Source organism: Crotalus tigris, unplaced genomic scaffold, assembly GCF_016545835.1.
Source record: "Crotalus tigris isolate CLP2741 ecotype Arizona unplaced genomic scaffold, ASM1654583v1 scf7180000024506.7606697, whole genome shotgun sequence".
Lineage (NCBI taxonomy): Eukaryota > Metazoa > Chordata > Lepidosauria > Squamata > Viperidae > Crotalus > Crotalus tigris.
This window is the reverse complement of record NW_024100678.1, coordinates 3,313,764-3,336,666: the sequence shown is the minus strand read 5'-3', so window position 1 is coordinate 3,336,666 and position 22,903 is coordinate 3,313,764. Positions and strand designations below refer to the sequence as shown.

At 35.5% G+C, this 22,903-nt stretch overlaps 2 protein-coding genes and 3 non-coding genes across 6 annotated transcripts in view; 2 read left to right on the top strand and 3 right to left on the bottom strand.

Moving 5' to 3' along the window:
• Positions 1–527: 527 nt before the first annotated feature.
• Positions 528–600, bottom strand: TRNAA-AGC. The gene has a single exon. It is a non-coding gene; the product is annotated as a tRNA-Ala (tRNA).
• A 680-nt stretch (positions 601–1,280) lies between these two features.
• TRNAA-AGC lies at positions 1,281–1,353 on the bottom strand. The gene has a single exon. It is a non-coding gene; the product is annotated as a tRNA-Ala (tRNA).
• A 469-nt stretch (positions 1,354–1,822) lies between these two features.
• TRNAA-AGC lies at positions 1,823–1,895 on the bottom strand. Its single transcript has one exon. It is a non-coding gene; the product is annotated as a tRNA-Ala (tRNA).
• A 959-nt stretch (positions 1,896–2,854) lies between these two features.
• On the top strand, positions 2,855–14,556 carry UBE2V2 (ubiquitin conjugating enzyme E2 V2). Its single transcript, XM_039333543.1, has 4 exons — positions 2,855–2,948; positions 7,597–7,742; positions 12,496–12,621; positions 13,649–14,556. Exons 1-4 carry the CDS (start codon positions 2,933–2,935, stop codon positions 13,793–13,795), a joined length of 435 nt encoding a protein of 144 aa, XP_039189477.1. The 5' UTR covers positions 2,855–2,932; the 3' UTR covers positions 13,796–14,556.
• A 139-nt stretch (positions 14,557–14,695) lies between these two features.
• Positions 14,696–22,903, top strand: part of LOC120303772 (chloride channel protein C-like) — an 80,464-nt gene continuing 72,256 nt past the window's right edge. For both annotated transcript variants that reach the window (XM_039333542.1, XM_039333541.1), the window contains exon 1: positions 14,696–19,825. In XM_039333542.1, coding sequence (XP_039189476.1) covers positions 19,629–19,825 — 197 coding nt within the window. In that variant the 5' untranslated portion in view covers positions 14,696–19,628. The remainder of the gene's footprint in view (positions 19,826–22,903) is intronic.

Genomic DNA, 22,903 nt, shown 5'->3' with positions numbered 1-22,903 from the left:
ATTAATTAAGACACATATATTTGATTTGCCTTAACAGTTGGCTTTTTTTTTTTTACTTTTTGCATGTAATTATTTAATGGTTCCTTTGTTTGGTTTCTGACATAAGGCAGTTTGTGTTCAGAAAGACAGAATATAAACTGAGTCAGCAAATATATAAATAAATACAAATAGCAAATGATTTACAAAAACTGAGTTCTGTTCTGTGGAAGAAACATATCACTTAATTTATCAAGATTATTTCTTCAAGCAAATCTAAATCTGTTCAGTATTGCTGTTAAATATTAACATAAATTAAAAAGTGTTCACAACATCCATCACTTTATAAACCACTAATAATATTAGTTTACTTTTTAAAAAATTGCTATTGCTTTTTATTTTAATATTAAGGCAACAATTGCAATGCAGTTCCAGAATTACTTTTTCTAAGATTAACACTTGAATAATCATAGCCACCCCAGAAAATAAAAAATTGGCTGGTTCCTTTTTTTCCTCTTCATTATGTACGACAATTTCTTATTAAAACAGACTGGAGAATGCGGGCATCGATCCCGCTACCTCTCGCATGCTAAGCGAGCGCTCTACCATTTGAGCTAATTCCCCTCCCTTGTCTGTTGCTGCTAATTCTCCTCCCTTATTTTCAGTTTGGAAGCTTCTGTATAGAAAGCTTTATCAGAAAGAACAGGCAATTATCAAGAGATTTCTGTTGATTTACAGATCATTCAGCAGCAATATTGCAAAGCAACAGTCTATAATGAAAACAAGCCCTTTATATCAGGAGCTGGAACCTTATGATAAAACAGAAGCAAATAGTAGTTTTTGTAATTCTCTTTCTGTGTTTAATTAAGCCAGTCCTACTTCTTACCATTCAATTGCAAGCACTGATGAAAACAAATGGAAACTTTTGCTATACTTGATCTTCCATTTCTCTTATATAACAGTCAAAAGCAAAGCTTTGTAATAAAAAATGATATTAATGGATTGATCCTACTACCTATCACGTGCTAAGCGACTGCTCTACCGTTTGAGCTAATTTCCCACATCTTTATTCTACTCTACATAATACATTAGTCTCATTTTTTAAAAAAAAAATCATCCCAAAATTCTAAAGTATGATTCTACTATCATTAATTTTATTAAAAGTTAATGCATATGGGAGAAGGGGAAATATACATGACTTAATTTGAATATCCCCATTCCCACCCCGCGTTTTAGCTTTTTTAATATAAAAAAACAAGGAGTGGAGAATACAAGTTCTTATTAAAACGGACTAAAATGAAAACTGGAGAATGCGGGCATCGATCCCGCTACCTCTCGCATGCTAAGCGAGCGCTCTACCATTTGAGCTAATTCCCCTCTTAACACAGCATACTTAACCTCTGATGAATCACCACAGGAAATGAATGGACCAGAATAAGTACTACAACGTGTTCTCCATCAGCACAAATACAGCATTCATATCTGGTTCCTTTGGAAGAAATTTAAAGCAATATAAAAAGGGCAAAAATACACTTCTTCAAAGGCAAAGATTCACCCATTCAGCTTATTGAAGCTGAAATTGTGAGATGTCTGCTGCTTTCACTCTCTTCCCCTTCCTGAATAATCAAATACGTTTCTTCCCCATAGATATGTTCCAACCTTCCTCCTCCCTTAAGTATCAAATATCCAAGAAACTTTGAATATCCATTCAAAACCTCAGTGGTTCATAACACTCACTGGTGCAGTAATAATCTATCCTGGATTATTAACTAGCAATTTGCCTTAATAAGAGAACTGTTAACTATGGGCTGTATGAAGAAGATATAATCTAAAAGAAAAAGGCACTTGGAGAATGCGGGCATCGATCCCGCTACCTCTCGCATGCTAAGCGAGCGCTCTACCATTTAAGCTAATTCCCCTTCCTAAATGCACATTTCAGTGTTCCATTTAAAAGTAAACAAAGACGAAGGCTTTCATGTTATATATATTAACTAGCAAATTTGATTGGGTATTCTGCTTCACTTGACAGCTTAATTAAAAGTAAAACATGCAATTAAGTGTTATAAAGCTTGTCTTAAATCTATTCCTTCTCATATATTAAGTAATACGTAAACTAATTAAGTAACAAGTAAGCTCACATATGAGATTATAGTAAAAAAAATATTCTAAATGTGATAAAAGCAGCACTAAATGCTCAGGCAGTCTTATCTACGGTGATAAGGTGTCAGGGCACGTGTTATTTGCAGAGGGCAATGCGGTTTTGAAGGTTAGTAAGTCTGAAGAAAGCATTCAATTTCAAACTGGAAATATACAGCTTCATTAGATTCCTATAAGCATAGTACTGGGAACAGTAAGGCTGGATCTCAAATCAAGCTATAAAACAATAAAAGCTACCACTCCTCAAGATAAAAATCACCCAATACTGGCAGCATTTCCTTCTGGTCCTAGCCATTTCTATGATCTTCTTTCTCACTAGCCTAAGATGTAAAAACTGGTCTGCATACTTAAATTTATATTTCAGGGGAATTTCAGCTAGTGATTATTACCCATTGAAGCCTATTCCTCAGCAAAACTAGATAGCCCGACAAAAGCTAAGCATTATATGCTGAGAAATGAATTAAGTCAGATGGTAAAATACTTGTTTAGTACATTAGCAGTAGCTTATTGAACACGATCTATATAGCAGATTTCTCCAGAATATTCAACTGGTTGTACCGCCCCACCTTCCCCAACTATCTTCTTCCATTTACGCGGCAGCACTAACACGCTCTCCCTTCCCTGCTGCAAAGGCCCTCATTCTAGCCGCGAGATTCACGGATCTCTCCACCAAAAAAAAAAAAAAAAAAATTCAGTGAAGGGGAGGGGCTTGTTTCCAGGAAATGACATTACACGCAAAGCAACACTCACGGCTGGCCGCCAGTGTGTTTCCGGCTGGTGGGGGAGGGGTTTGGACAAGATGGCCGGATCCACAGGTCTGTGCTGAGATTGGGGTGGGGGTCATTTGGGGCTTCCTGCGGTGCTGTCGGTTGGGAGGGAGGGCTTTAAACGTGGGGCTGAGACTAACCCTCGGAGGGCGGGTGAGCGGCTTCAGTACAGCCCGACTGAAGTTCCACCCGGGGAAGCGGAGGAGAGGCCGAGGGGTTGGCGCCGGGCAGGGAGTTCGCTTGGAAGAGACCGGGGAGGGGAAAGGAACCGGGTTAGGAACGTGTCGGGGTCTCTTGTCTAGGGCGTCAGACGCGCCCTCCAAGGCGGCTGTTGACGGGCGGGGAGCGGTTTCCTGGGTTTTCGAACCTTTTTCTGTGGCGGAAACTTACAGGGTTGGGGCTGTGCGAACTGAGCAATGTCTTCGGTCGCATCCCTTTCCAGTCACAATGCTGACAAATGCGGCTCTTCCCAAGCCAGCCTGAACTCAGTCGCGTGTTTCGTTTCGAAAATTAAGTCTGGGATTTACATGCTTAACAGAGCTAAAAAAACACAACCCAATGAGTTTTGGCTGGCATCTTCACTTACTACTCTGTTGGTTCTGAAGAATGCTTCTTTTTAAGGTTTTTTATATAATCTCATGCACTTTCCTCCTTTGTCATCTTGGCTAACTTCCTTCAGATCTCAGGAAAGATCTGCCACTTAAGCAGTTTATAAGCTTGGGATTTTGCTTAGTTTTCTTCCTTTTTTGATTGTTGCTTTGATTTTTTTGTTTGGGCAGTATGATAAAATAAATGTGAATATTCTTTCTCCTTTGTAGCATGCAATATGCCTTGCCTTTTATATTATTTTGTCCATATTTCCTCATTGTTTGCATTTTTTCCCTTGTTTGTGGAGAGGACATATAAGTTAACCAGAAATTCACCCTATGGTGCTTCTGAATGATGTGGCATTTCAGTGAGTGTGGAAAAATAAAACAAATGATTCAGTGTGTATATGTATTATATTTACAAATTATATTTTTCTAGTATTCTAAATTAATAAAAAAAATCTGGATTAAATCCGTTCTTGGGGTTCATGAAATGGCATCATTGCATCTCAACTCTATATTTAAATGTTCTAGTGCTATAGGTTCTATTCTTATGTTATTAATTTGATTCTTTAAGTTGTCTAATTATTGTGACTTCAATCCATTGTTAATATAGATGGGATTGTTAAATCAGTGAACATTAATCATATTACCTGGAGATGCTGTTTTATTCATAACTTCTGAGTTTCCCATGGGCTTCCAGTTGCCATCATAAGACAACTAGGTCTTTGGCAGCTGCCCTTTATACTGATTTGCTTAGACTGTAAATATTGTTTCTTGTTAAACAGGATGTGTTTTGCACACAATGGATGCTTAAATAATTAAATGTAAGTAATGTATTATTTTTATGTTTGTATCTTCCTCAGAGTTCAGTGCAGTATGCAAAGCAATAAAATAAGCCATTGCTTTAAAATAAAGTACTTACGTTTGGAATAGATTTGTATCTATACAAATGTTTTAACAACAGGCATCTGTTTAAGAGTTTTGATTCTTAGTATTATTTCAAAAAGTATAATAAACATGTGTTTTCAAGTATTATCTAAATCTTGACAAATTAGGGCCAAATCTACTCTTAAGAGGGAAATTGGTAAGTAGGGTATAATAACCAAAAGAGCCGCTACAATAGGATTTATATTAAATAGTGAGATGAAGTCTTAATTGCCGGCCTCTATGTGGGACCAGCCCCATATATGGGACATCAAGTACTTGGTGAGGCACTGTCTTAAATACCTGGGTCTGAAAATATTTAAGGCTTTATGTGCTTGAATTGTGTCTGATAAAACTTACAAATAGTCAATCAGTTTTTTTAGGATGGTATCTATTGTGCTTAACTGTTTTGTTAAAATTTTGACAGCTGCCTTCTGAATGAATAGTAGTTCACAGATTGTCTTTAAAGATACCCCAATATATAATATATCACATACATCACATATATACCACATAAATCTAATACTGATTACGTTTTACAATGTATAATAGTCATTGATGAGTAAATAATAGATTCCTATAACCTTAAAATTATTAGACTTCTTAAACACATGCACTTTCACTTTGTGAAAGCAGAAATTGTTTACTATTTAGCTAGTTTAAAAAATGTTGGTAGGTATGCAGCCATTAAAGCATATTCTAAACATATTTAATAAGTAATACATTAGGTAACAATTACAGTTGGACAAATGCTAGTGTATATCCACTTTTTCTTCCAAAACTGTACATTTAGAAAGTCTTATGGGAAGCAACGATAATACTATTTACAAACATGAGAAAAGCAATTTATACATCTACATCTAGTTCAGATAAGTGTGTATTGAACAAATATAGTGTGTGTTTATATCTTACATTATGTAGAAATAAAATATTTCTACTGCTTTTCTGTAAGAAAAGGTAGCTGTTTAGAATTTGCTAAAGAGTCCTTTTCCACTTTGTCTGAATTCACACCATGGAGTAGATTGAGTCTGTTTCTTATTTGTGTATTTCAGTACAATAGCTATAATTGTTAATTTTTTCAGTATATTTTAATAAAATAAAGTTCAGAAATCTATCTTGAACTCCAGGTACCATCTATTAAAAACCCATAGATCGTTCCTCAGTTTGTGCCTCCAAAAGCAAAATTACTGTGTGGGAATAGTAATATTCAACCAACTTAATTGGTACTGCATGTTTGCATAATTGTTATCTAGACAAAGAATCATGTATGACCATATTTGAATGAATAATCTAATACCAATTCCAGTGACTAGTACAATTGTGGATTTGGAGCATATAATTGATAAGAAAATGAAATATAAACTTACTTTTCGCCAGATATTTTTCCAGACCTAGTACCTTAACAAAAAGTATTTAATTTTCAGACATAGTGTATACAGGTAGTCCTAATTTACAACAGTGCTGAACAAGCAATATGTATGACTGGTCCTCAAAGTTCCACACCCCTGTGATCATGTGATTGTGATTTGGTGCTTGGCAGCCAGCTTCCACTTACAATAGTTGCAGCATCCCATAGTCACATGATCATCACTGCAACCTTCCCTGCCAGCTTTCCACAAACTGGGAGGTGAAGGCACAGGTCTGTTCCAACTCCTGTCATTTTTCCATCCTTCCACCCTCCGGAGCACCTACCTTGTACCTGGCCATGCTCTACTGCAGGGCTTTTCAACCAGTGGTACGGGTACCACTTGTGGTACATTGGCACCTGGCAGGTGGTACACGACCATCCTAGAAAAGTAGTGGGGGAGGGGAATGAGCTGAACCGGTGGCAGCACCGCACAAGCCTGAGCAAGAGATGGCTGGAACTGTAGGGCTGTTAGGGCTCAGCGGAAGTGCCAGGATCAGCGCCAGGCTCCAGCTGGAGCTCTGCACTGATCCTGGTGCTCCAGCTGAGCCCAGAAGAAGCGTCGATCAGCTGGAATGTTGCAGCATCTCCAGGGTCTTGTGATTTAAATTCAGATACTTAGTAACTGATTCATATTTATGATGGTCACAGTGTCCCAGGGTCATGTGAAAACCTGTTGCAACACCCAGCAGATGGGGGGGAATAAAAACCAAATACCCCCACCCCACCCCCGCTGCCAATCCTCAACAGAAATGCTCACAACAATGAAAACCTCGGACAGGAGGAAGAGTGCCACCTGGTGAGCAGGCAGATGTCTTGCTCAGCTGTGGCTTGGGGGGCACTTTTTTCAGTGCCATTGTAACTTCAAACAGTCATAAGCGAACTGTTGTAAGTGAAGGACTGCCTGTACTTCATCATTTTTATCCTTTGGGGGGGGTCATCAAGTTTTTGACACCTTGCTAGGCAACTGGTGGTACTCGGATATTGCCATATCCTAAAAGTGGTACAATGGGTGAAAAGGTTGAAAAGCCCTGCTCTACTGAACGGCAACAGTCAGTTGCCTGCCCTCTGGAGCACCCACCTCATGTCCTGCTTGCTCAATATAATAAAACTAGTAAAAAATACTCTTGTCTGTAGTTTCTTATTTTGTCTAAACCACAGAATTACAGTCATCAGCTTTACAACAAATCAGTAATTTGAGATTGGATTCATATTCTAGCTTGTTCTAAAACTAGTAGTTAGAATCTTTCTAATTTCAGTGCTTTTCTATGGAAAAAAAGTTGTATATGTTCTGGAAAGAAAAAGGATTAAGTCAAGATTTGATTATTCACATTTAACAATGTTTCCTGGAGACTGATAATATAAACTGAAAAAATTCTCACTATCAAAAATTTTTTTGATGTAAAAAATTGATTAGATTTGACTTCCAAGTATGAAATTTAATATTTAGAATCTACCATTTAAAATAAGACTAATGACAAAATGTTTTTATTCCAAAATAAACATCCACATAATGTGAAACATCCATCTAATTTAGATACTGCCCATCTCACAGTTCAAGGGCAATTCTGACTTACAACAACATTATTTTATGCATAATGGTTTACTTTCCAATTGGGATGTACTTTGCTTACCATGAAAGTGTTTTTGTTTTGTTTAAATACAAACATTCTGATGTGTGATTTATAATGTTTGGATTAGATGAAACATTGCAGGTTAAATAAGTTCGTAATATTGTTTTTAACAATGTTAATATTGCTTCATTTTTTCCCAATAGTTAAAGTCCCTCGTAATTTTCGCTTGTTGGAAGAACTTGAAGAGGGTCAAAAAGGAGTAGGAGATGGTACAGTAAGCTGGGGTCTGGAAGATGATGAAGACATGACACTTACACGGTGGACAGGCATGATTATTGGACCACCAAGGGTTGGTGCTGCAAGTTAAATATTTTTCTAAAAAAAAAATGTTTGTGTCACGTTTTAAGAGAACATGATCATTGGTAGTTAATATAGTTACATTCCAGTCTTCCTTTCATATTTGTCAGAAGTCTTTTAACTAATAGAAACTAATAGAGGAAGTTATAAAAAAATATTTATCTTTTGGGGCATTTTGGAAATATTTCAAATATGCCCAATCTAAGACATGAACAACACACTTATAATAATAAGGACAAATACCTTTATGTTAATTAACTCTGTAATAAAAACATATATTGAGAAAATAGAGCTCACAGGTGGCTATTTCACAAAGCAAAGCATACTGTCCAATAGTGAAATATATTACCTTATTCCACTGATTCAGTATTGAAATGATACTAGATAGCTACAGTTTGCCAAGAAGTTTTTATTTTCAGAAATAACAAATCTTGACCATATTAGGCTTCTTGCAGATCACCCTCCTTTCCACTAGTGTGTGTACGTATATATGTGTAACGAGATCAATTGGCCAGTATTGAATCCAAAGATGTGTTGCTTTTCCTCCTTTTTTTTTTGTGGGCTTTTCCCCGGGGGTTAATATGTGAGATAAAGTCAAAAGACAGAAGGGAATGAGAGCTCCTGCCACATGAAAACCCACAACTCACCCTCTCCTCCATCCACTGTATCCTTTTTAGACCTCCTAAATGTGTATCTGTTGCTGAGTTTAAAGTATGATTTTCTTGTTAGGTATCCCATCATCAGTCATTGTGCCTGTTTTAGACATAACTGCCCTGTTAGTTTTGTGTATTAGTATTATACAGCATTTTGCTCTTTGATACAAATTTGTATCTTAGAACTGAGCACAATTTAATGAATTTTGTTTACTTGCTGTAAAATAATTTTAAGTAGGATGGTGTTTACACTATAATTCTTTTATTTCTATTTGTACTTCTTTTTTGTAATTGTACCACTTATTAGTTTAAGTTGAGAGAAGTTCTACAGAATGGAGATCCTAGCACTGAGAAGTTTGAGGATTTACTTAGTGCTGTTGAAGGAATTGTTATTTATTATTAAATTTGTTTGTTGCCCATCTCTTAATGAAATGACTGTGGGTGGCTTACAGCATAAAACATTAAAATCACCACATATAAATGTATCTAAAACAGTAAAAATAGAAGTTCCCATTCAAATAAAATTATAATTAAAAGATGAGGAGGGAGGGAACAGGATGTGTATGTAGTGGGGGAGTGGGATTGCCTCTTAGGACCCCAAGCCATGTGGCAGAGCCAGGTCTTCAGCCTCCTGCATAAAGTTAGGAGGATGGGAGTCAATCTCATCTCAGGATGTAAAATGTTCCAAAGGGAAGGAGCCATGGCAGAAAAGGCTCTTCTGGCCCCAGACAGCTACAATGCCTTAGCTGATGAAGCCCATAGCATGCCTCCTCTGCTGGTGCTGATGGAAAGGGCCAGTCTCAGTGGAGTGAGATGGTTCCTCAGGTAACCTGTACTCATGCCATGCAAGGCTTAAAGGTAATAATCAACACCTTGAATTGCTTCCAGAAGCAGACCAACAGCCAGTGCAGTTCACGGAGCAGTGGTGTAATTTGGGTCATTCTTGGGACCCCAAGAACTGCCCCCACCGCCGCACTCTGCACCAGTTGAAGCCTCTGAATGCTCTTCAAGGGTAGGAATAATAAATATTTTTTCAGCTTGAATACAGGAAGTTGAATTTGGCTGACTCAGAAGATTCAGTCAAGATTAATGATAAAAAAGTATAAATGTACTGTTGACAGTTCCTTCTGCTTTCAAAAAGAAGCAAATATAATTTACTTGCAAATATTTTTATGGCATTCATTAGAATTGTCACATGGAAAGAACTCTTGAAGTAAGCATTCTGGAAGGACATGCTAACACTTCTATTTTAGGGTTCTTGCACATATATTTTCAATTGAAACTTTTATATAATCATCTTTACCAGGTCATGTCTTTTGGATGATTAATACAGTTTCAAATTCAGCTTTAATAAAAGTTTCTATTTTTTTTAAAGTCCACAAAGTTATAACTGATCAGAAGGAGGCTTCAATTTTTAGATTTCAATTAATCTAAAAGATTGATTTGATTAATTAATTTATAGTAAGCAAATGTCTCTAAGTCACGATTACAGTAAAGGATTTATACTTGGTTTACCATCTGCCTAATGTACTTGTAAATATAAAAAAAATTAAACACATACATAGCATTCATTTGGGATTATTAAGAATTTACATCATCAGTGTCTTCATGTGTATTATTTCAGTGATCATCTAGAAAATCATAATTAGACTTTAAAGTCAGGGCCTTCATGTATCTGTTACAAAATTCCAGAAAATATTTCTGTTTATTGCACCAAACTCAATGAAGAATCTATCATATTAGAATTATTATTCATTTAAAAGGATTCCTTCCTATTTTGCCAAATGTGCCACTGGTTGGAGGTATTGAAGGTTTTTCTTATTTGAAGCCTATACATACTTGTATATTTAGTTATTGCTTTATATTTAGAATTTTAATGTTGGAGTTCATAGCACTTCAATTAATCTAAATCCAGATTGGAAATAGAGAGATTGTAAGTCCTCAGTATCTTGGTGCAGTAAATACACTATTTGCAACTTTACTTTTTGAAGTTTTAAGAGTTGGTTCTATCTAGAATGTTTTAATTATAATAATATAGTTGTGATCCTTATGCTGAATGCCATTTTATCTAGAAGAGGAAGCAGTTGATAGCCTATTTTGTAGCATCTATTAATTTTTAGATTAATCTTCAATCAGAAGAATTGACCTGAATGATGATTAACTTGATATGTGCCCACAATTTTTCAGTTTTGTTTATGTGTATATTGTATTTTTGATTTGTGCATTATTATTTGCTAATGACTTCATTAATCATTGTATATTAATAAGCCAAATAGAGATTAAATAATTATATACTACTTATGTGGGTAACATTATTTGGTATGGAAGCTAATTGGGCATGGGCTGGCTAGTACTTGAGTGGAAAACTAAGGATTCCCAGGGCTTTAGCAGATGAAAAGAAAGATTACATTGGTGAAACACTTCCATATTTCTGCAGAGAGAAAGAAGTATATCCATAAAGTCACCAAGAATCAAGTTTGACTTGAAAGAACTTTACTGCTTACTTGTACACAGAAACAATATATTGAAATAATAACCAACATTTTATTTTAGTTAGGATAGTTCCCTAAGTGCTGATTTTGTATTATTTTAGCTCCAAATCTGAATTGCTTCTTGAGCAAATATGGAAAATGGAAGTAAACAGGTGTGAAGAAACCTTAATGGGTTGACTCCTTCTACCTTAATGGATTGTGATGGATACCATTCTGCCAGCAGAAATTATTTTTAATGACTGCATTTCTAGGTGGTCCTCAGATCTGTGGTAAAGGAATAGGGAACCCCTTGAGATCAGGAAATACCCTTGCATAAGGGGAAACCTACTTTGTAAATTTATATGTAGTCCAATCATTGCATAGCCGTGAATTTGGAGAACTGAAAGGTCAATATCCATCAGAATATGATAGCAGAAAAATTTAAGGCATCAGGCTAGAAACCAGGAGATTGTGAGTTCTAGTCCTGCCTTAAGCATGAAACCTGGCTGGATGACTTTGGGCTAGTCACTTTCTCTTAGGCAGCTCACAGGATTATTGTGAGGGAAATAGGAGGAGGAAGGAGTATTAAGTATATTTGCTACCTTTATTTATAAAAATAATAAAGGCAGCATAAAAATAAATGTACATGGAACATGAATAAAACATACTGTTGTTCAATGGGAAGAACTGGGTTGTAAAGAAAATATTTATAGCTTGGTTAAGTTGAAAAGGGAAATAAAATTAGCCTCTAAGTATAATTAGTTTTATCTATCTTCAAGTATAATTAGTTTTATTTATCTTCAAGCTATTACAAATTTACAGAAATTGATTTTATTTGGCAAGTTCTGTATTTCTGATAAATTGACTGTTTTGCCACCATTATTTTGTTGTGTCAGATGTGCACATTATTTTAGAATCAAGCTAGAGTTGACCTATCATGTTTAGAAAAAAAGCTAACTTTGATTTTGTTTAATTTGAATGTAATGACAATTTAATTACTTCACATGTGTGCAATATCTTTCCCTTTCTACACAATAATAAATATAAATGATAATATCTGGAGGAACTTGAGAATTAAATAACAATTAGGAGCTCTCGAAGCTCCACGTATTTTTCTCAGTGTAAAATGGATTCTTTGAATAATTACTTGGAATTGCTATTATAGGAATAGATGTTTTTAAATTTATCTGATTTTTAAATATTTGGCTAAATCCTTTAATAAATTATGTCTAAAATAGTCTATAATGCATGTAGAGAAGCAACAGATAATCATGTTGTGGCCAAGCTTATATTAATTAAATTGAAAATATTGTATTGTTTTTTTCCCATTCAGTTAGGTTTTCTATCTATACATAGTCTTAGGTGGAATAGAAACTAGGTTTACAAACAAATCCTTTGGAATGGTGATAATGCAACTCCTAAAAAAATCTAAAATCTATTAATCAGCTGATTAATAGAAGTGAATATTGTAATATATCCCTAGCATTCTTCAATTTCTGCTGCATTTGCTCAGCAAAAGTCTTCCATCCCTGAAATATGGCTGGGTTTATTTACTTGTTTTGTTAAAATTGTGAATGCATATTTTCCTTATGATTAACTTTTTGTCTTCTCTGTTTACTAGACAAATTATGAAAACAGAATATACAGCTTGAAAGTAGAGTGTGGGCCTAAATATCCTGAGGCACCTCCAACAGTTAGATTTGTAACTAAAATTAATATGAATGGAATAAATAATTCCAATGGAATGGTAAGTTGGATGCAAAATGAGCCACCTAATTTGGCAGGAATGTTGTGAAGGATTCTGCTTGGCAGGGAGACTGGGCTTTTAGGGTTAAGGAACATATTGCTTTATAAGTTGTCACGTATTGTTTGTAGCTATATACATCTGAATCACTGTGACTATTGCCAAAATGATGTGGAGATTGATTACATTTTTTAAAAATTGCATATTGGTAAATACACCACAATATTAAAATTTTGATTCAGATATAAAATAGCTCACAACAGGATGTTTAGTAATTAATAGTGAAAATTAAAACTTTTGATTTGGTAGTGTTTTATTTGTTATCAGAGATTGTTAAAGCATAGAACTGACTATGGGAAATGCACAGTGAAGGGAAGTAATGGGAACTGTAATCCCACTTTGCCATGGCAGCTGCAAGGAGGAGCTTTGATGGAGGCTAAAGATGTCTGTTTCTGATAATCCCCTTAATGTATAGATCTAATTGGACTGTCCTGGATAGATAGATAAACAATTAATGAGATTGTATCTGCAAACTGTTGAAGAATACTATATAAGAATTTCTATTTTAAAAGCCAACAGTTATGCATGTTCCAGAAATTAAATATGAATAGCTGAGTATTTTTTTAAAGATAAAGAAATGCCATTGAATATTTGGTGTACTATTCCCAGAAAAGGTAATTAGAGCATATTAACAGTTAAACAGTATTTCTTGAATATAAAACATATATGCATAAATAATTTCCTGCTTTTTATATGCTTTTCCATTTTTGAATTATTAAGGAAAAATTATATTCATGCCTTGAAAGTATCCCTCTATAGCTTAGGTTTAAAAAAAATTCAAACGACACCAACATAAAGTTCTTATTTCAGACACTGTGAGCTATAATTTCTTTCATGTTGTAATAATCATTAGTCTCCTTTTTTTGCACTTACAAATTAATGCTGAGCATTACATGCTGAGCTTTTGACACCATTCTAGAATAAATTATTCTACATTCTCGGTTTACATGTATGATTTCTTTCTTTATAGGTGGATGCACGGAGCATACCAGTGTTAGCAAAATGGCAAAATTCTTATAGCATTAAAGTTATACTTCAAGAGTTAAGGCGTCAAATGATGTCCAAAGAAAATATGAAGCTTCCACAACCTCCAGAAGGGCAAACTTACAACAATTAATTTTAGCTGAATCCCAAACTTGTCTTAAACAACTTCTACTTATGTTAATGTCTTGATTCAATTTCACAACGCAAACCACCCACACATTAAGAGTTTCTGCTGGTATATATGATCTGGACATTGAAAGAATATATGCATATACATATACATATATATGTATGTATATGTATATACATACATACATACATACCCCATATGTTTTCAGGCACAATCAGAGAAAAAAGGCAGCACAATTTTTTCCTCTTTACCAAGCACTATCATTTTAAGCATAAGCCTGAAGTAGCCTAAATTTGGAACTCCAGTGTTTCAAGATGAGCGCATGATCGGAAGTGTCAGGTTGCTGTGGAATAATGTTTCAGAAACTTTTTGCAAGAAGAAAAAAAAACTAATGGCATGCTTTATCCATCTTGCTTTAGTGAAAGAGCTGCAGATTAAAACAATTAAGTAGCAGGTACTGCAAATACCATTGCTCAACTTGTTTAATTTTTGCAATGTGTGGGTGCTGACTGCTAGTAGTATTTCAGAATATGGTCAGGATTGTTTTGATACTTGTATTTATAAAATGGGGGAATGATTTTCTTTTAAGCAGCTCCTGTGTGTTTCATGTAATGGACATTGCAAATATTTGTTTACAGTCTTCGTTCTAATAAACCATGCATTTAAGTTTTAGTGAAACCAACAAACAAAAAAAAAGGAAATAGGTGTATGGATATGTGATTGAGAATAAAGTTAGTCTTCAAATGTAAATAAAATGTGAAAAATATTCCCTGAGGCTGTGCTATTTCTAAATTTATGCTGGCAGTACCCTGCAAAATTGAGAAGTCAGATGTTGCTCCTAATCTTGTCTTAATTACCCTCTTTTTCTTGGTATCTAGGCTGCTGGAGCAATTTTAATGGAACCAGTTATATTAGACTCTGCATGTGTAATTCTTAATTTTCAACTAAATGGCCCTCTAATTGTAACCTTTTTGCTTTTGTGATGCTCAGTTCGTACGTTGAATTCTTGAATTCTCTTTGCTATTAGCAGGTATAGTATTAAAAATAATAAGAGGGGAAAGATACAACTCCTTGTAAATATGTTATTGCTGGCTTTTTAGGTGCTTTTGTGTTTTGTGCTATTGCTGCTCGATGGTTCAGGAGCCCTAGATGGACAGTAAGGTGTTGAAAATTCAATCTGCCTTTTATTTCTTTTCTCTTCATATTGATTGAAATATACATGCAAACCCCTTGAACAAATTGAGGTCTCTTATTCATATGCCAGCAACTAAGGTACTATCTAAGGTACAAGATCTGTGTAGCCATTGTGGATGGATAAATCTATTGGCTCAGTCTAACCTTGTTTGCAGAGTATAAATATTAATTTTAGAAATATTTTCTTTTTGCCACCTTCATTTTACATGAGTGGAGACATGTAGGAATAAATTCCTACATAAATAAATAAATGTAGGAATAAATTCTTTTTTCTTTGTTCCTTTTAAATTAATAAACAGGATAAACAGCTGTTTAAAGGATGCTTTCTGCTAAGAAAATGTTAAAACTTTGTGTTTCATGAAATGTGGTTTGCAGCTTCTATCTTCAGAATAAATGGAAATCAAGAAAAGATTAATCCATATTTTCAAATATATTAAAAGTGAACAGCAGTTTCTTCATGATGTGGCCTTCATAACTAATGCATGTTTTATAGTTGGATATCTATATCTTACAAATTGTCTTATAGGAAATTGCCCTAAATATACACATGGTAAGTAAACAGACCTGAATTCCTAAATGTATTTTGCTAGATTATGAGCTTTCTGAATGTAATGGAACTTAACTTTTTAGTGTATGTGTATTTACATGCATACATTCTTTTATCATTGCTCCTACCATTTTGAGAAAAAAACCTCCACTGTGATAATCTAATCATAAGAAGAAGGCTTTCTTTTTGAAAAAATCTGATAAGATACATTTCCCAAGTTGACCAGCTTTTCCATTTCCATTCCACTATACCAGTGGTTCTCAACCTTTCTAATGCTGCGACCCATAATACAGTTCCCCATGTTGTGGTGACCCCCAACCACTTATACATCACCGGGTGCCAGGGGCGTAGCCAAAGAAAAGGAGAAAAAAATGGCGGACAGCCTTGTTTGGCGATCCCCGTAAAATGGTCATTCGACCCCAAATGGGGTCCCAACCCACAGGTTGAGAACCACTGCACTATACTTTATTGATACATAATATTGCCCTTTCCTTGATAAGTTTCTATCGGGACTTAATTTGATAAATTAGCAATATATATGTGATTGACTACCTGAGTCTACATTCAAGATCTGGATAACATGAACTGAGGTGCCAGGAGTGAAAAGTATGGAACAGTATGACTGGGAGTGGGCAGTTGCAAAAACCATCTGGAGGAGCCTTGAAGGTTGATGAATTATACCCCTAAAGCCATTTTGTGCCTTTTTCCCTTAAAGCTTGGCAACTTTTCAGTGTAATGATATTAGTAAGATTATAAAAACAAAGTTCCTTGAGCACAGAGCCATGTGTAAGACAGGGCAACTTGACATCAGCCTTAAATTAACTATTTGGTGGTGCAATATATATATATGTGACAATAGTATAAATAAGGCAAGCAAAAAAAAATTTCCTAAATCCCAGTGCACAATAATTTTTTAAAAATGTGCCTGGAAGTAAAGGTAATGTTAAAGGATAATTAAAAAGTATGAGAATGGGTTTAAATTTTGTACTAAGCCATTATTTTCTAACCATGATTTCTGAAAGAAGCCAGAATTTGCAGAAGTCACACAATATACGAAATAAAAACTATGTTATTACTTAAATATGAATCCATCCATCCACCATGTATGATATACAATTCAGGCTTCACACATACTGCTAAGCCATAGCTTGTTTTAATAAGCCATTATGGCCTGGTTCATATGCAATACTAAGCCATCAATCATGCTTTTATAAGCCACAATTACTGGGCTAGCACACCATATTAAGCTAAAACTAAAATCACCTTAGGGCATAGAGTTAGTGATGTGTCAACCCAGGCTTTTGATGTACAGGTTTGCTCTTACTATGAAAAAAGGAAGCTACCTCAGCAAGTACTGAGGGATAAGGATTTGGGAAGATGCGAGGTCAGAGTTGTGTGCACCAAGTGATGGCTCCAAGGCCTAAGCTATCTTGGTTATTTTGGGGTATTGATGAATATTGCCTCATTGGTAGTGCTGAAACAAGATGCAGCCATCAATTTGGTCAGCTGATGTCTGTTGAATAAAGAGATGCCATCTTATCTTTTCCTTCAGGCAGCAAAATGTATTGCACCAGCTTTGTATGAGTGATTTTTTTTTTGAGGGTCCGACTCTGATATACTGAGAATAGTACATTATTAGTATTCTGTTTTCTAATGTGTGTTGACTGCCTTCGCTTCTCCGTGTTTGTTTGATTGTTTCACTGTAGTTGCCTATAATAAATGTTTGGAACAAGTGCCATTTTTAAGCTGTATGTTTGCTCAAAGACAATCATGCTGTTATGAGGCCTAAACAACAACAAAATAACATCTGCATAGGGAAGCCCCCTTCCTCCAATCTCCCAGGATTAGGTAACCCAACCCCCAACCCCAAAATGAATATTGTTAGGCTTAGACTTCACAAAATGGAGAGGCATCTTTTAAACTAGTGTTTTTCACCCACAGCAACTTTAAAATGTGCGGGCTTCAACACCCAGAATTCTCATGCTGGCTGGGGAATTCTGGGTGTTGGTCCACATATCTTAAAAATTGCTGATATTTAAACAACATTCTGAAACTGGCAGTGTTTCAGTCCCTACTTGTTACTATAAGAAGGGAAACTATCTCTTCATCATCTTTGCATTCAATCACCTGGTACTGTTATTACCTAGCTGCCATGGGCAATAGACCTTTACATTCTCTGCTAATCTAGCTTGTCTTTTTCTAATTAAGCTTTACTGCATCTTGTAGAAACGAATTTCAACACATTTTTTTGAGTAAAGGACAAGAATTGGAAAATGTTTGGAGCTGACCCTGAGCTTGAGTAATACAGTCAGGATAAGGTTAAAAGAGTTCTACCTCATTTATTATAGGTTAACTTAATGCAAAAATACATTGAGTATTATCTCTGACCAAGAAAAGGAATTGGATGATACGCTTCAGGATAGCTTTATTACATTTCACCCCAATAAACACTTTGTAGAACATGTTTAATGGCAGTGTTTAATTATATGCACAGGTGTCTACCATTTGTCCTGTGATAAGAATTTTTATTTATTAATTTACAATAAAAAAGATTGCTTTCTTTCTTTCCACAGCTAAGATGGCCATATTCAAATGGCTTCATATTCAAAGAAATGAACCTTTTTGACAATTCGATAAGTTCTTCTAATGGTCAGAAGGTCACCATCCCTTTCACCCTATTCCAGATACCAGTGATGTTGCTCTATGTGAAATCTGTAAATCATGCTATGCCCATAAAGAGATTCACAATGTAGTTTGTAATTAAAATGTGTCTCTTCCATTTTTACCTATTGTAAAGCAAAAATAACTCTGCCTGATATATTGCAGTATTCTTCCATCAGTGTTGCATAAATAATGGCACTGATGCAAAACTTTTAAGTTATGACTTACAAGCCATCTTATGTAAACAGGCAATACTGATATTATTTTCAAGTTTACAGTAAACATAGTGGTACAGGAAGAAAGGAAATGTGTGTTTTAGAAACATTAACTGGCACTATGTTCAGAAGATTTAATCATGGATTGTCTCCATTCCTGTATGCTACCATTTACTTTTATGTGTATTGCCTATCAATACTATTTTTATATATAAAAGCAATATTTCATCTAACTTTCATAAGGATTTGTGTGATGCTAGTGTCCATGCACTAACACAAAATAGCACGCTCCACTCTTCAACTACATTGTCTTGTTCCATGATGAATGTGCAAGTATACTTCAAGGTTTTATACTGGGAAATTTCATGTATTTCGTTTTCAGCCAAGACAGGTAATATTCTTCCACAGAAGTCATCTCTGAGGATGTAACGTGTACGTGTATTTGTATGGAGAGAAAATGCCTCTGTTCTTGGTCACACAAATAATTGACCCAGATTGCCACAATTAGTCATACTCAAAAGGCATTCATTATGAATCTTTCATTTAGAGCAAATGAGAAATTCTTGTCATTTTCCCCACATGCTTACATTTCTCTTGAGACAAGAAAAACGGGGGCTTCTTTTGCTCTTATTTAGAGAAAGTAAACAGTATTGGCACAGAGGAGGAAGAGGAGGAGCAGCAGCAATAGCAGCAAACTCAAGTACACTTGGATATTGATGATGGGCCTTATCACTTGACTTATACAACAATCCTTGATATCTGCCTTGTTATGTAATGTTTCCGCAGCCTTCCGAATTCTGATTTGATTTTACATAATAAGTAAAGGAATACAGTTTTGTATTACATAGCCAAATTATTTGTAGTGGCTGCTTAATTCCTAGACCTATCATTGTAAGTCACCTATGTTCAAGAAAAAAAAGCATCTATTCTGTTGCATGCCAGTCTCTTCCAGTGAGAACATTATGTTACAAAGCAAGATCTGGTTCTGGCTGGTTGTCGATGCTGCAAACATGTTGGATCTGTATGTTGCAACCCCAAAATAATCCAACCCACAACATCAGCAAGTTCTTGTACGGATGCATTTCTTCCCTCCTGTAGAATTTGCCACCCATTCTATTGGGTAGTGAGGTTACTTCACAAGCTGCAATCTTTTGTGAGCTGTGTGATTTTATGTCAATCCTGCTTTCTCGCAAGACGTGCAGGTGATGCTGAAGATCAGATGTTGCTGGCAGAAGAGCAGCCTGATTTGGTTGATTCTCTTGATCTCCAATGCAAAGGGAACTCTAACAATAGTCATTGCTCTAGAAAAAACAGTCTTCAAGAGAAGGGAGATGAGCATTCAGTCCATGAAAGTCTGGATTACTTGCCTTCACACAGTAACATTTATAAGAAGTGGCTGCAGGAGCAAGCCTACAGGTACTTGACTTAAATCTGTATTTATATGTATCTTAGAATTGCTATTATAAGGGACAAACATGGAGTGCTGTTTTCAGTTTACTTTCTCCTTTTTAATTTTTCATCTCCCCTTCAGTAATCAGCTATGATTCTGTGATCACTGACCAAGCTTAACTCTTTAAATGGTATTGGTGTTGGATTATTAAACAATGAGCTGGGTCCCCCTCCAAGGTGTCAATGTTTTTAAAAAACTTATTCAGGCCTTCATAGACAAAGAATCAGAGCTCATCTTGACTTTTAATTTCCTCTAATGGATTAAAATTTAATTTTTAAATGGAAGTAGTGTATTTACTTCTTACCCCACCATAATCCCAAGAAGTGATTTGTTTTATTCATTGGGAGGCACATATTGGGGGGGGGGACATGGTACTCTAAAATCTGAGAACATCTCCCAAATTAATTTCAGGAAGTCTTGAAACTATAAGACTCTGGATATTATCCTCATAGGACTAGCACTCTGAACTGGGAATTTTACAAAGAACTGCCAATACAGGTAGTCCCTATTTACCAGCCACTAATTTAGCAACTGTTTGAAATTATGATTAGTACTGAAAAAGGAGACTTGCAACTGGTCCTCAAAGTTGTGGACACTGCAGCATTACCGTAGTCATGTGATCAGGATTCAAGCATTTAGCAACTGCTGGACACTTATGACAGTTGCAGCATCCCCCAGTCACAGTCAGCTTTTGACAAGCAAAATCAATGAACTGGTAGGAAGTTGCAAGTTGTGGTCACACGATGTCATATTTAATGGTGGTTCCGTTAACAACTACAACTAGAATTGAAGTGACATTGTAAGTCAGGCACGGTCACGTGACATTTTACTTCATGATCTCATTGCTTGATGGAGTTGCCAGTCCCAACTGCGATAGGTAGGTGAGGACTGTCTCTATGCATTTATGATAATAAAAAATCATAGGTATGTAGTATGCTCACATGTTTGAAAATGCCTTTCATGGAGACAGTGACAAAGTACCAGTAAGTAGTAGTATATTAATAAATGATTTGGGGATGAAGGAATTCTAAATCTGATGCAATAAGTAAGCTAACAAAGTTTCTTTTGTTCAGAAATTTATCAAAATGAAATATGTAGATTTTAATATTGTGAATTAATATAGCACTTATGGCAGCTGTGTCCAGCTTGATGTCATCCAGATATGTATCAAGTTTCTAAAATTACTCAGTTATAATGGCTACCAGATAAATTCCTAAGTGATTATGGGAATTAATTGAGCACATTTGGTGAGCCTGAGGAACTAACTGGGCTATAAGTCAGGGAGTAAATTCCAGAAAATAAGTAGGCTTCATTCTTGAGTCAATTGACATGGTTGCACAGTTAAATCAGGATTATTGTATATTCAGGTATATAATCTTGCTAAAGTGAAGCACTTTTTTTGTAATACACCTCTTCACCTCGCTAATACTAGTCAAGGGGAAATGGTCAAATATGGCAGCATGACCTATCCTTCATAAATAATTTATCTGAGTCAGATCATTTAGTCCAGTGTTTCCCAAACTTGACAATTTTAAGGCATGAGGACTTCAACTCCCAGAATTCCACAGCCAGCAACGCTGGCTGTGGAATTCTGGGAGTTGAAGTCCACATGCCTTAAAATTGTCAAGTTTGGGAAACACTGATTTAGTCCATGAAATATTTCTAATGTCTCTAGCAAAATTAAGAGACAGAAATTAATGACAGCAAATCTAGAATATCTATTTCTTTGATATGTGTAATTTTCATTAACAATCCAGCAAGTAAAACAGATTATTTAGAGTACACTGGTGAGATTTTTGATTAAATTTAAGTTTGCTTCTCTTGAAAAGACATTATATCAGGGGTGTCAAACTGCCAGCCCACGGGCCAGATGCATCATGCTGAAACCGTGCAATGGAGAAAAAGTCACAATATGTTGTGACATGTCACATGATGTGGCAAGTTTGATACCCCTGCATTATATAGTCAATTTTCTCCACAACAATTAGAGGTAGTTTTCTGAATATGCATATTGCCTTTCTCAGTCTGGTCCTCTCCAGCTGCATTGAGCTTCAGTGAATCTAATTGTCAGCCAGTAAGATTTATTTTCTAGATTTTATATACCATTGCGGTCCAAACCAAATCTGAACAGTAGCTTGGTTAAATTATAATGTGAGTAAGAACATAATAATGCACAATTTTCTGGCATAACAACATCAGGAGCCATGTAGCCATCTCAGCTATTCTCAAGGCTATCCAGAAGAGCCAGGATTTTACTGTCTTCTGGATGAGGTATTCCATAGGATAGGAACTCCTACCGTGAAGTTTACACTAAACATTTCTGATAAGATTTCTTAGGGATTGGGTTCTCACCTACTGGATCTCACTGGATAGATAAATATATATCCATATTGCATATCTGCAAGGCTGTATTCTCCATACAGTCTTGCAGATATGCTATATGGATATACCAAGTTGAAAATGAGGGCTGCTGCATTTTGGACCTTCTCTTACTCTTTCCTAAAGCTATCATAAATATTGTCAGTCTATGCATCCCTACTTTTATAAGTATACCAACCTACAGTATATAATAGCAATTAATATTTTTGACATATTTCATCACTTATTCATAATTAAACCTATACCTTCACTAAACAGGATCAGGCCATTGTTAATTTTTTGGTAGCTTTCTCTTTTCTCTTAGTTTTGTAAGAAGAATCATTTTTTTTCTTTCATGTCATACATTCTGGTTCTTTTTGTACACACTCCTATTACATCACAATGTAATGCCATTATAGCTCATACACTTTTCATTGTTCCTGTGAAGCATGGTTTGGTCAGCTGATGCTTTCAAATAATGGTTTTAGTAAGAGAAGGGTAGAATTAAGTACCTTAGTCATATTCATGCCATAGGCGTTATTCTTCTCTAAGAATCTGAACAGAATGAGCCACTTTCTGGCACATTTTTGCCCTTTAACTGCAAGCACAAAGCCCAAATATGATTACACTATTCTATGCAAACTAAGATCTCTAATCTAGTGAATACCTTGCAAATGAACATTCAA